Source organism: Neodiprion pinetum, chromosome 3 (genome assembly GCF_021155775.2).
Source record: "Neodiprion pinetum isolate iyNeoPine1 chromosome 3, iyNeoPine1.2, whole genome shotgun sequence".
In the NCBI taxonomy this organism is placed as follows: domain Eukaryota; kingdom Metazoa; phylum Arthropoda; class Insecta; order Hymenoptera; family Diprionidae; genus Neodiprion; species Neodiprion pinetum.
The window spans coordinates 37573080-37585606 of record NC_060234.1 but is presented as its reverse complement, the minus strand read 5'-3'; the positions used below and the strand labels follow the sequence as shown (position 1 = coordinate 37585606).

At 38.9% G+C, this 12527-nt stretch overlaps 1 protein-coding gene across 9 annotated transcripts in view; it reads right to left on the bottom strand.

The window, feature by feature from the left end:
• Dscam1 (Down syndrome cell adhesion molecule 1) overlaps nt 1-12527 on the bottom strand; it is a 70037-nt gene that overhangs the window by 31532 nt on the left and 25978 nt on the right. For 2 of the 9 annotated variants that reach the window (XM_069134678.1, XM_069134679.1), the window contains exons 5-7: nt 11927-12088; nt 7843-7992; nt 2572-2695 (exon numbers count right to left, since the gene is read on the bottom strand). In XM_069134678.1, the coding sequence (XP_068990779.1) occupies nt 2572-2695; nt 7843-7992; nt 11927-12088 (436 nt within the window). Of the gene's footprint in view, nt 1-1051; nt 1176-2571; nt 2696-3360; nt 3488-7842; nt 7993-9611; nt 9774-9870; nt 10036-11104; nt 11273-11524; nt 11687-11926; nt 12089-12527 lie in introns of all 9 variants that reach the window. The other 7 variants (XM_069134672.1, XM_069134673.1, XM_069134674.1 and 4 more) reach the window with 7 other exon arrangements.

Sequence of the window (12527 nt, the reverse complement as noted above, 5' to 3'; positions counted from 1 at the left end):
GTTCTGAAGAGAATAGAAATTCAAATTTTCATACAATCCAGTGGAATATATTAAAAGCGAGCCAATGATTTAATCGAACTTGTATTTCAACTGCCATTCATTGTAGTATTACGTGAAATGTACTATAAGATATAACAATACTTATCGCATTACCTGAGGAATTTGATTCTGAAAAGTGAAAAACTGCCCTCGATAAAACCCTAAAGGCTACAATTAACATGCGAGAATAATAAAATTCTAATAGTTACCTAAAGAGTGGTACTGGAAACCCTTGAGCAGAGCATAGCAAAGTAAGGATTCCCCCGACGGGGCGAAAAAACGAGTTGACTCGATTATCAGTTGAAAATTTAGGAGCTTTTACTCCCATCGGTTCTAGATAGCGATATTTGAAAATTAATTTACAATAACTCTTCAGTTAGAGAGAAGAGAGGAACGGTAAACTTGGGCCGATACAGTTGAATGTAAATACTTTTAATACCAAAAATATGAAAGCAAGTAAAAGTGAGGTAAAATAATTAAGACAATGCTAGTTCTACCTGAATGCTGGAACTGGATGTCCTTGAGCTTGGCAAGGAATTTCAGAAATTTTCGTTGCTTGAGTCTTTAACCAACGTTTGGCGTCACCAATAATAGCCGGTGCCTTACTACCAACTGGTTCTTGTTTGAAAGAAGAAAAGAAGAAGTGGAATCATGTGCAATGAAGTAAGAAAGAATTATTACCTAAATGTTGGGACAGGATGACTCTGCCCCTGGCAGAGAATTACAATATTTGTTGCAGCCCGCCTCTCCATCAGACTCCCTTTTTCTCCCAAAATCGACGGAGCTTTACTCCCTACTGGTTCTATTGATATAATTAACAACTCGTCAAACAGAATATAAGAAATTACCTAAACATGGGGACAGGGTGCCCTTGAGCCGGACACAACATCACAATGCTAAACTTTACTCTCTTCTCCAACCATCCACCTTTCAAATCACCAGTCAATGCTGGTGCCTTGCTTCCAACAGGTTCTATTTTAAGGACAGTATGTTATATCAAATTCCAAATTACCTATACGTTGGAACAGGGAACCCTTGGGCAGGACAAAGTACCGTCAGATCTTGACCGGTAAGTCTTTCGTACCAAGCTTTTTTTGCATCGTTAGAAAACTTTGGCGCTTTGGACCCGACTGGCTCTGGTTCGAGGTTTTCAATATAAATTTATAATTATTAATCATTGTAAATGCTGCACACACCTGAATGTTGGGACAGGCACACCTTGTGCCGGACAAAACAGAGCAAACTCTTGTTTGGACTTTTGTTCAAACCAAGATAGTTTGTTACTGCTCGAAAACTTTGGAGCCTTACTGCCAACTGGTTCTGTTTTAAAACAGTAATTTGGAATTAGCTGTCTATTCAGTTATTTCTACATGGAAACACATCTACCTATCCCGAAGATGCAGAAATAATTATTCATTATCCAGTCTGCACTAGTATTAGATACCAAAACAACAAGATGAAAGTATACTGGGACCTTAAAAAAGAAATAACTCTACTCAACGACAAAACACACAATACCTAGTAACTGGAACAGGATGACCCTGAGCGTTACAAGGAAGACTTATTCCTAAACCAGCCCTTCGAACCAACAAGGACAACTTGACATCCCCCGAAAACGCAGGTGCTTTGCTGCCGACTGGTTCTAAGTGAAGAAAGGTCTTATGTAATTCCCAAGATGTATAAGTTTACCTAGTTTTTGGGACAGGGCTTCCCTGTGCAGTACAAAACAACGCAACGCCTTGTCCGGTGTGTCTTCGAATTGTTCTACTCAAATCATCGGAGGATAATTTGGGAGATTTTGCACCGATGGGTTCTGAAAATATTTTAGACTGAAATATTTATGTTACCTTGTCTTTGGGACAGGGTGCCCTTGAGCGTTGCACGTTAGTGCGATATTCGTATCTTTACGCCTCACAAATGCACTAAGCGAATCGTCTGTAGAGAAGGTTGGAGATTTTTGTCCAACAGGTTCTACAGAAAGTGAAAAAGAGAAACTTGACCAAACGTTGTAAGAAAAATTAAACCATTTTTGTTTCACCTGTAGGATCGGCTAGGGTACCCCGACATTCTACATCAAAATAATCCCTGATAATCTAAATTTCAGAACAGTTTAGTACCTAATGATAAGATAAATTTACCTAGTAGATGGAGGAGGGTGACCTTGTGCATTACACATTATAGAGACGCTTAAGCCTTTGTAACGGTTAAAAGCCCTTGATGTATCATCAGATGAAAATTTTGGTGATTTTAAGCCGACTGGTTCTAAAAATATAACAAGATAAAACAACAAATCGAGTAAAAACCCGAAGGTTAGGACAGGAAACCCCAGTTTTTTGGGGAAAAAATCAATGCTTTAGGCTATGCTTTACTTCTACCGAAATGACAATTTTCGTAGAATTTGAGCAAAGTATTCCTAGTACAATAGTGAAAATTGTCCCAGTAGAGAAGTTTACTTACCATTTGATTGTATGGAATGGATAGCGGCGAACTGTTAAGACTAATAATATTTTGATAATTAAAATACCGTCTCACCTCGAAATAGGAACGGGATATCCCTGAGCAGGGCACAACAAAGCTGCTGAATTTTTCAACATGACTTCAGCCCATTCAACTTTGTTAATGGTCGGGAATTTTGGTTTTGCGCTCGAAGTGGGTTCTAATGAAAATACAAATACTTAGTCGGTATAAGTATGCAATGACGGAGAAATCACTAACCGTGTGACAGGGACAGGGAAACCTTGAGCAGAACATATCAAAGATACTGCGTCAGAGTGCATTGTAGGCGTCACATTCGAAAATCAATCGACTGATTGCTAAGACTAGCTAATGGGTGTAACATTTAATCAACGAAAGGAGTCGTCTCACCTTGAAATAGGAACAGGGTATCCCTGAGCAGAGCACAACAAGGCTGCTGATTTATTTAATACGACTTCAGCCCACTCAACTTTGTCAATAGTTAGAAATTTCGGTTTTGCACTTGAGGTAGGTTCTAACAAAAGTATAAATACTTAGTCGAAGTAAGTGTGCAACAATGGAAAAATTACTAACCGTGTAATGGGGACAGGGAAACCTTGAGCAGGACATATCAAAGATACAGCGGTAGAGTGTATCGTAGGCTTCACAACTTTTATATCTGAATTTGTAAATTTTGGTTTCGTACTGGATACGGGTTCTGGGAAAGAGGATATGAAACATCAAGTTTTCAAATGAGTTCATGACATAATATTTGGCATAAAATTTTTGAAAAATCAACATAAAAATGGGAATTTATATTCACACTTTGAATCGTCAAGTATATATTTTTTTTTCTTTTTAATGTACCTAAATGCTGGGAGAGGAAATCCTTGAGCGGGGCAAAGTAACGTTGCTGGCTTCTCTTTACTAACAATCACTTCCAAAGTCTTTACAGCTACCCCAGCAAACTTCGGCTTAGAACTTGATACTGGCTCTATACGAGGAACGAAGAAATATCTATAAATTTCTGTTGGCCAAAAAAATGTTGAATGCTGGAATCTAGGTAACCCTTTCGCCAAGCAAATAAATCAATCTTTGAATCGAAATATTTTCATTTTTCAATAAACAAAAGATCATATCCGGTACAGTGTTGAATTACCAAACACAAATATTATGTGTTACAAATATTACATGTTTATAATTGTACCTGAACATTGGTACAGGATATGCTTGAGCAGGACAAAGGAGCGTAATATGATTTCGTTCAGGGACACTTGGTTCCAATGCCTTGACAGCTACGGTTGTGAACTTCGGCTTGGAACTTGAAACTGGCTCTACCAAAAAATATCATAACATGAACGGATGGCTGGAATATTTACCTCATTGCAGGGACAGGGAATCCTTGTACAGGACAGAGCAAGGTCACGGCTCCCTTAGACGATATACTAGGATTTATAGCCTTTACATCTAGCGCTGTTAATTTTGGTTTTGTACTCGACACTGGCTCTATATTAGATTGAAATAAAAACCTTAATACCGTCATAATGTTTAAACAAATTGATTTACAACCAACTGATTCAAACTCACTTAAAAACTGGGACAGGATGGGCCTGTGCCGGACAGACCAGCGGAACACCTTGGCCTTTCTGAATTTCAAACGTGCGACTCTTGTCGATGGTTGAAAATTTTGGTTTAGCAAAACCGACGGGTTCTAAAAATTAAACTGAATACTAACGTTTGCTGAATAGTTTTAATGCTAGTCTGCTGGGACAGGAAACGTCTGAGGTGTAGCGAAGAAAAAGTTGCAAAAATTTTACTTTGTCTAACTTATTTAGCGAAAAGGCAAATGAAATAGTGACCATACCTAAACATGGGAACTGGAAACGCTTGTGCTGGACACAACAAAGTAAAGTTTGATCCTTGTATAGCTCTCAAGCCGATGTCATTTACAGATGGAAACTGTGGCTTAGAACTTGTCACTGGCTCTATAAAGTTAGGGAACAAATCATATTCAATTCAGTTACCTTCCATCGTTAACTGTTGTAGTCACATAGACTATTGAAAGTCAAAAAGTATTTGACAACACTTAAGTGCTACAAAATTTCCGAGTACTATTAATTACCTACACCCTTGACTATGCTATAATTCCGATTCTTGACACAGAATTTATTTTACTCTAAGGAATAAAAATCAGTAACTTTCCTACCTATATGATGGAACTGGGAACCCTTGGGCAGGACATAGTAGTGTTGTTTGTTTATTTAAACTGACAGTAAATCTCTGAAGATCACTTGTACCGGATAATTTTGGCCGAGAACTAGAGACTGGTTCTGAGAATAATAAGTAGATCTTTTTCCTTTAGTACGAATTTACCTGTACGATGGAACGGGGAACCCTTGGGCAGGACATAATAGAGTCATCGCGCCACCAAGCAAGACCTTGAAAGTCTGAGAATCAGCCAGCGATGGAAATTTCGGGCGAGAGCTTGCGACTGGCTCTATATGCAAAAAGTACATCCGATAACAGCGACGTAAAGTCACTCAGGCAACATTGATGTATACCTACACTCAGCTGACAGGTGTCAACAATAAAATAAATATTCCAAATAAATGTAATCACCTGAACGATGGAACAGGGAATCCCTGAGCCGGACAAGTAATTGTCAACGAACCAATGATGGGTACAATGTATCCCCTCGTATGTTCCGTGGTGGAAAATTTTGGACGAGAGCTAGCGACTGGTTCTGAATATAGAAGAGGTACGTTGTTCGATATTTGACATACCAGTTATAATTTACCATAATTGACGAATAACAGTGAATGGCAATTGCGAGTTAATACAAGAAAGAGAAAGATCACCTGTAATTTGGAACGGGAAACCCCTGCGCAGGACATAACAAGGTCATTGGTCTCTTGAGGAAAACTGTATAAGTTCTTGAATTTTCCATCATTGGAAATTTCGGCCTGGCGCTCGACACTGGCTCTACATGAGGAAATAATGATGTTTTGAAAGGATCCTACCTATGCATAGGAACGGGAAACCCCTGCGCCGGACACAGCAGTGTTAAAGCACCTCCGATTATCGAGGTGAAACCACGGGAGTTGTCCATTGTCGGAAATTTGGGCCTGGCACTACCTACTGGCTCTGTGGTTTACGGAATTGAAATTGAACCTTTAGTTTCAAGCTTCGACTTACTTGTACATTGGAACAGGGAACCCTTGAGCGGGACACATCAACGTTACAGAACCACCGTTCATTGTTCTGAAGCTTCTAGAGTCGTCGACGGTCGGAAACTTTGGTCTAACACTGCCGACGGGTTCTGTATTATAAAATATACTATTTCTTATTCTCATTCTACCTGCGCACTGGAACAGGAAACCCCTGAGCAGGGCATAACAAAGTAATCGATCCTCCGATAATTGATTTAAATCCACGAACATCGTCCATTGTCGGAAACTTTGGTCTAGCACTTCCCACTGGTTCTATAAAAACGAAATATATTTTCCAAAGTGAATGCTACAGTACCCAAGTACGCGATTGTTCGAAAGTCGGAAAGAAGGTCCGTCTCTCATTGACGTATCAGCGAGAAGTTGTACCGAAATACGTATTAAACACTCGTATACCGAGTGATGGAAAGGAATAAAGAAAAGATACCTAGCTGTTAGCAAATTGAGTAAACATGAAAAATATGCGTACACAAACTTTTACAGAAGCCAGGAAATTGGATCTCCTACCTATATGATGGAACCGGGAACCCCTGTGCAGGACAGAGGAGCGGTAGACTCCAGCCGAAATGGGTGGAAAGTCCGTTCAAGTTGTCCAAACTTGGAAATTTAGGTCTCGCACTTCCCATAGGTTCTGCGTATTGACAAAAGAAAAGAAAAGAAAAAAAAATATCTCGAGCTTGCTTAGGCCCCCTGCTAGGCCAACCTTAATACTACGTATTAACTTGCGGCTAAATCCTTGCTCTTTTACTATCTTATTTAAGAAACTTACCTTTCATTTGCAAGAAGAACAATAGCGAAGTGACAATAATTTGGTGAATTTGAGAGCGGGAATTCATGGGATCGAGGGCGGACGGTGGCGCGTGCCCGCAGGGGTACCCTGTCCCAGCATTCAGGCGATCAACGAGCTTGGTCTTTGCTTTATTAATCTCGTTATTACATTATGTACCGAAGAATGTTCGACCTCGTTATGCGAGACCGATGAGGCGTGACGTGTGCTTGACGACTCACATTCATCTCGGATCACAGCTGTGTCGATTATCAGCGCAATTGCGGATGTTTAGTTTTTCGCGATACTTTAGCGTAACTCGAGGTTTTTGCTTTAAAAAATTAAACCTTGTTTTACGCAATTACTGATCTGAATGAAATTAACAATTTTATGCATGAGACCAAGCACGCTGGCATAAATAGACATAGCATGCCGTTACAAAATTTGCTGAACCAATTCTCTGCTACGCTGAATCCAAATATACAATTCAATAAATGTTATCCGGATTTCATAGGCTTATTCAATTTGTGCGTGTAGCTAACACGCGTAGTTTATTATATATGCCAATTGTATACAGATAATTAAATTGAAAATCAGAGAATTGATTGCATACAGTAAGAGAACTGAAATGTAGGTGTGCAAGTTCGATTCTATGACGAAATTACTGAATATTGAAATTCAGGTTCATAAAATGTTGTATGAAATTTGTTCTATGTAGGCAGATTTGATAAACAAATTAGAACCACTCTCTGATGCGATATGAATCGAGTTTCAATCTTACAAATTCGCTAGTCTTACCATAACAAGCAATAGTACAGAAAAAATTGTAAACTCATTTTAGTACTGCGATCATTTTATGGGGTACCTGTGAATATGCTATCAGTTTGCATTTCTTATGTTTGAATTTATTGTGTTACCAACGAAATTTAACATCTGAGGAGGAGATAACTTTTATTATTACCGTCGACAAGCCAGCCCAATATCTTGCACACTTACATTTTTTGTATAAAATCTTGACTCTCCTGGTTTACTATTTGAAATCCGTTATGATTGCAAGATAACGTTTGACATATAAGCTTGAAGTTTATTGCTTCCAACTATTAATCGATAAAGTAAAATTACACGAATTCTGAATGAAAAATATTTTACGAAAAAAGTCTGGCGTTTCACAAAAATATTTTTGTACCCACTGAATTAAAAATCATATTTCAAAATTATCGTGATATTTGATTTTCCGAAAATATTTGCCGAACTTGAAAATTCTGTAAAAATATTTCAATGCTTCGAGAACCGATGTACCAGGATTGTCATGAGATTTAGATTTGAATGTATGAAACGAAGAGGGGAAAAACTTACCAGTAATGACCAAACGTCCTTTGGTAGCCGAAAGTCTAGTTTCGCCGGTCAATCTATGCTTTGTTCTGCATTGGTAAGTTTTGTAACCATCTTCTGGCCCGACATCTTTGATATGTAATTCTCCCGAGGGTAACACCAGGTATTTTCCATCTGTTGTCAATAAGATATGGAGATTAATATAAATAAAACAAGTTTCTAGATTTATTCCTAGTTCTATTACGTATTCCTAATTCATCACAATCACCATTGCTACGATAAGAAAAAAACTACGCGATAAAGTTCTTTCACGAAATCATATAACGTGGAACAATTACGAAGATGAATTATCTTGCCAATAATTAATTCACCTATTTCCTCACTAACGAGCTAATGAAATCGGTGATAAGTATAGAATGCAATACGTAATAGAACTCTAACCAGCATGCATAGCTAAAAACCCTACGTCCACTCAAATATCGGACCCTAACTTAAATTCAAAACCGCTCAGAGAAGAGCTGAAGATTGTTTAAATATTCGATTGACAACTAAGGATTTTTTTTCCAAGTATTAGAGTAATTAGTTAAAATTGACAAGAATTAAGTAATTGATTTTCAGAAATTTCCAATTAGTCGATCAACCACGATACGAGGAAAGAAAAGAAGCTGATTGATACGATTATTCTCAACAGGTGTATAAAGAACGAAAGTTTGATATACGTATGCATACAATCGTACGAAATTCGAATGTCGTCCACAACGGTGCACATCCGGTATCACCGCGCACAAAGACTTCGTGACCAATAATGCATCTAGCGTTATAATTCGCATATAATGCGGGACCGTTTCGCATTCGTAAAACACGTCCGCGTTCTAAATACAAAAGAATTTTTTCTCCCCTCGTAACAGGCGACCCCAAGTGCTCTTACAAGCCTTTGACATTTACTAGCTAACTAAGCTACTTCGCTCGCTACAACTACTGTTACAATTGCTACATGACAAGTACAGGAATAAGGGTCCAGGCTTTAGGATAGGTCTGAGGTACCGAGGAAAGGGTCTGGGGGCAGCGCGAGCAGCGGCGGTCAACGTCATATAAATCAATTCAAACAGAACACGTCTAACATTAATGTAAATCGATTTTTTTTTTTTTTTAAATTTTTTATCTTTTTTACGGCTTTACATTCAAAGCTCATTGTCAGTATAACATATGTTAAATTTCTTTTCGTTAGCAAAGACAGCAGACAATGGGCTCGATTTTTATAGACTCAAGATCAATGTTTGTTTCATATTGCAATGGATCAATTTATTCCAGAACTTCAACAAGATTACCCCTTTCAAATGTCACTTGTTACAGTTGCAGAGGTATAACGTGGATACTATTATACATGTTACCAAAATTATGCGAAAACCAAGTATTATCACTTTTACTACGCAACGGAAGACACCAAATCCGCTATTCAACCGGCACGGATTTATATACAGGCAGAAAATTACACGCAAATACGTACATTATTAGAGGCAATAGATAACTATGAGCGGATTTATCGTACATGGCGGACGTACTGAGATTAACTAGCACGGATTCACTCGATTGTTAATTTAGATTCCAAGATTTATAGTAGACATAACGTTTACAAGAGAACAGTGCTGTTCTATAACTGTGTACAGTAGTAGTAATTCCCTTTTTCAATTTTTTAAGTGATTGGCGAACTTTTAAGCTTGACGATATGGAAAAAAAAATTCGCTAAACCAATTAACAATATTGAGATGAGAAAAAATGATTTATGTATGTACCATAATCTGGCCTAGCGTATATGTTAGTAGATTCATCTTGTACCCAAGAGTCGACCTCGACGAATTCAGCAACAAAGCTTGGAATATGGCACTTGAGAATAGCCGCATTCCCCCGAAGGACATGTTCGTCCATCACATTCACTGCGTACCGCTGCCCGACCACTGCAACCAGACACGATTTCCGGTTCATAGATTAACTACGTGGAAACGATTTTTGAGAGGACTTGAAGAAAAAAACAAAAATTCTGCACTCTTGTACCGTCGGATTCTTTCTCGGCAACGTAACTTCCGCCATTCGAATCAATCCAACCAACAACGTCAACGTGATCGCCCACAAACGAGGGAATCTGACATTTGAATATAGCTGCGTTTCCACGGATAGCAAACACGTCGTAAACTTGTGCTTCGAAATACTGAGATACCACTGCAAACGACACAACATGTTTTTCCTTTCAAACAATTTACTCTTCGTCATTAGTGACTTTGTTCAATAATTGGACGATAAAATTCAGTTACACCACATGGCTATGACTGTTTTTACACTCGCTACAAATGCACGCGTCTATCGCTGTGCTCTGACCCCAGATCCGTTCAATTAGGTGTTAGTATAAGAGATGTCTGGTAGTTGTGCAGAATACGGAACAGTACCGTGATACTGTTCAAACGACACATAAAAGTGAGAGAAAAAGATATCAGTGCTAAGCATCGTGAATGTACGGTCAGGTTTTTGTCACGTGGTGTACAACAGTTACGTTGGAATAGCTTTTTGATAATACAGTAGCGTGGAACACAGTGTAAGGTATCATGATTTCCCAGTTATACCCATTTTGTCGGTATTGTCTGGAGTGTAACTTGACCCATCGTCTGCCTTCCATTCGATAACGTCTACAAACTCGGCCACAAAGCTTGGCACAATGCACTTCAGAGTCGCCGTATTCCCTCGCAGGACAAACTCGTCCGTGATTCTTGTTTCATAAAATTGATGAACCACTGCAACGCGCAAACCCCAATATTTCAGGTTACTTTTAAAACGTGCATAAAATTGATTTTCACAAGGCAACATCTGCGAGGTTGCGGGTAGAAAGAAATCGTTGATGGGAATTTCTCTTATGATGTCATTTATCAGGACGGCTGTTGGGGAATTTAATCCGTTATCAAATCTACGAAATATCGTCTCTCAAAGTCCCATAGTGTACCATATTCCGTGCCAGTTGTATAGATGCTCCCATCGTCGGCCGTCCATTGATCCACAAAAAGAAACTCGGAAACAAAACTGGGAATTTTGCATTTCATAATAGCACTGTTCCCACGTATTACATACTCGTTTTCAGCCTCTGTGACGTAGTACTGCGACACAACTGCCCCCGCAAACATAACGTTAGTTAACGAAATTCGTACAAAGATTTATTAGCAAGGAATTCACATGACGGACAGTTACAGGATATCAGCAGTTGGATCAATTACGAATTTCTAAATTCTCTTTATACGTATACCCCGCTCTGGAACAGGACCAGGAAGATAAGTTTCTCCGTCCTCGCGAATCCAGGCCTCGACGGTAACAAATTCTGCTATATAACTTGGAATGCTACATTTCAAAATTGCACTGTTTCCTCGGATCACGTATTCCGTCATTATTTCAGGCTGATAGAGTTGAGTGACCACTAAAAAGCGATTTGGAACCAAAAAAAAGAAAAAAAAAAAGAAAGAAACAGAGAAAAGACCCATTATTCACAAAGTATTATTGCTCTCGAATTACGTTGAATACCACGTCGCACAAGGGCGTATTAATAAAATATCCTCGGAAGATTAGCACGTCGAATATCAATTGCAAAATAAATTTAGCCGCTACTCGCGTTCACCAGGAAAATTGGATACCTTAATTTGACTCAAAGTGTTTTTTTCCATATGAATACCAGTGTCGTTAGACGGTCTATAGCTTGAGCCGTCGCTCCCTTGCCAAGACTCGACGGAGACAAATTCAGCGACGAAACTGGGAATGGTGCATTTGACAATCGCAGCATTACCGCGAATCACATACTCCGAAACGACCTCAGCCTCGTAGTACTGGGTGACGACTAAACAGTGCGGTGAAAATAGTATCAACATGACGATGATGCATCAACGATTCGCTTTTGCGATGTTTCATCTACCTAATGATACATTACTTTTTATTTATTATTTTCTCTTTTTTCATACACAGTTACACGACGCAAAGTGAAACGCCGACGCCGCTGCTTGCTACTAAAGTGGAACGACAAATGATTCAGTAATATTTTGTTTTCACATAGTAGACTTTGAAAATGTCATGGTTCTACCGTTATTTTCTTCAGGGCCAAAATCATTGCCTTGGTCATCTTGCCATCCTACGACCTGAACGAACTCCGCCACAAAACTTGGGATACTACATTTTAGAATCGCCGCGTTTCCTCGAATAACGTACTCGTTATTTACCTCGGATTGATAGTACTGATGAACGACTACAAATGGAATTGAAGTAATTTTATATCAACTGACCGTGTAACAACGCGGGATTCAAGTACTTGGGTATATGAGGGGACATCTATCTTTCAATGAAAGTTTGTATCCTATGTCCTGCGCGATCTCGAGTCGCAGTTTAGGGTGCAAAACGATTCAGCTGAATAAAAGATGCAGCTGAAGTATGACCGCCAAGTCAATATATCGTCGTACAAATCCAATTCGGCGAATGGTGTTGAATATTTATAAGACAATAGACGTTGGACCGTCTTCCTTTAGTACACTTCAACAACGAAGCAGGGTCTCATCGAATCGACTAGTTGGACGACATTTGGCCAGGAGTTTCATTCAAGTCACGTGATTCGTCTGAATCTACCATTTCGACAGTGAGAACATATTATGTTTACATGTAAAAATGACCGGTGAAATACAGAGAAAAAT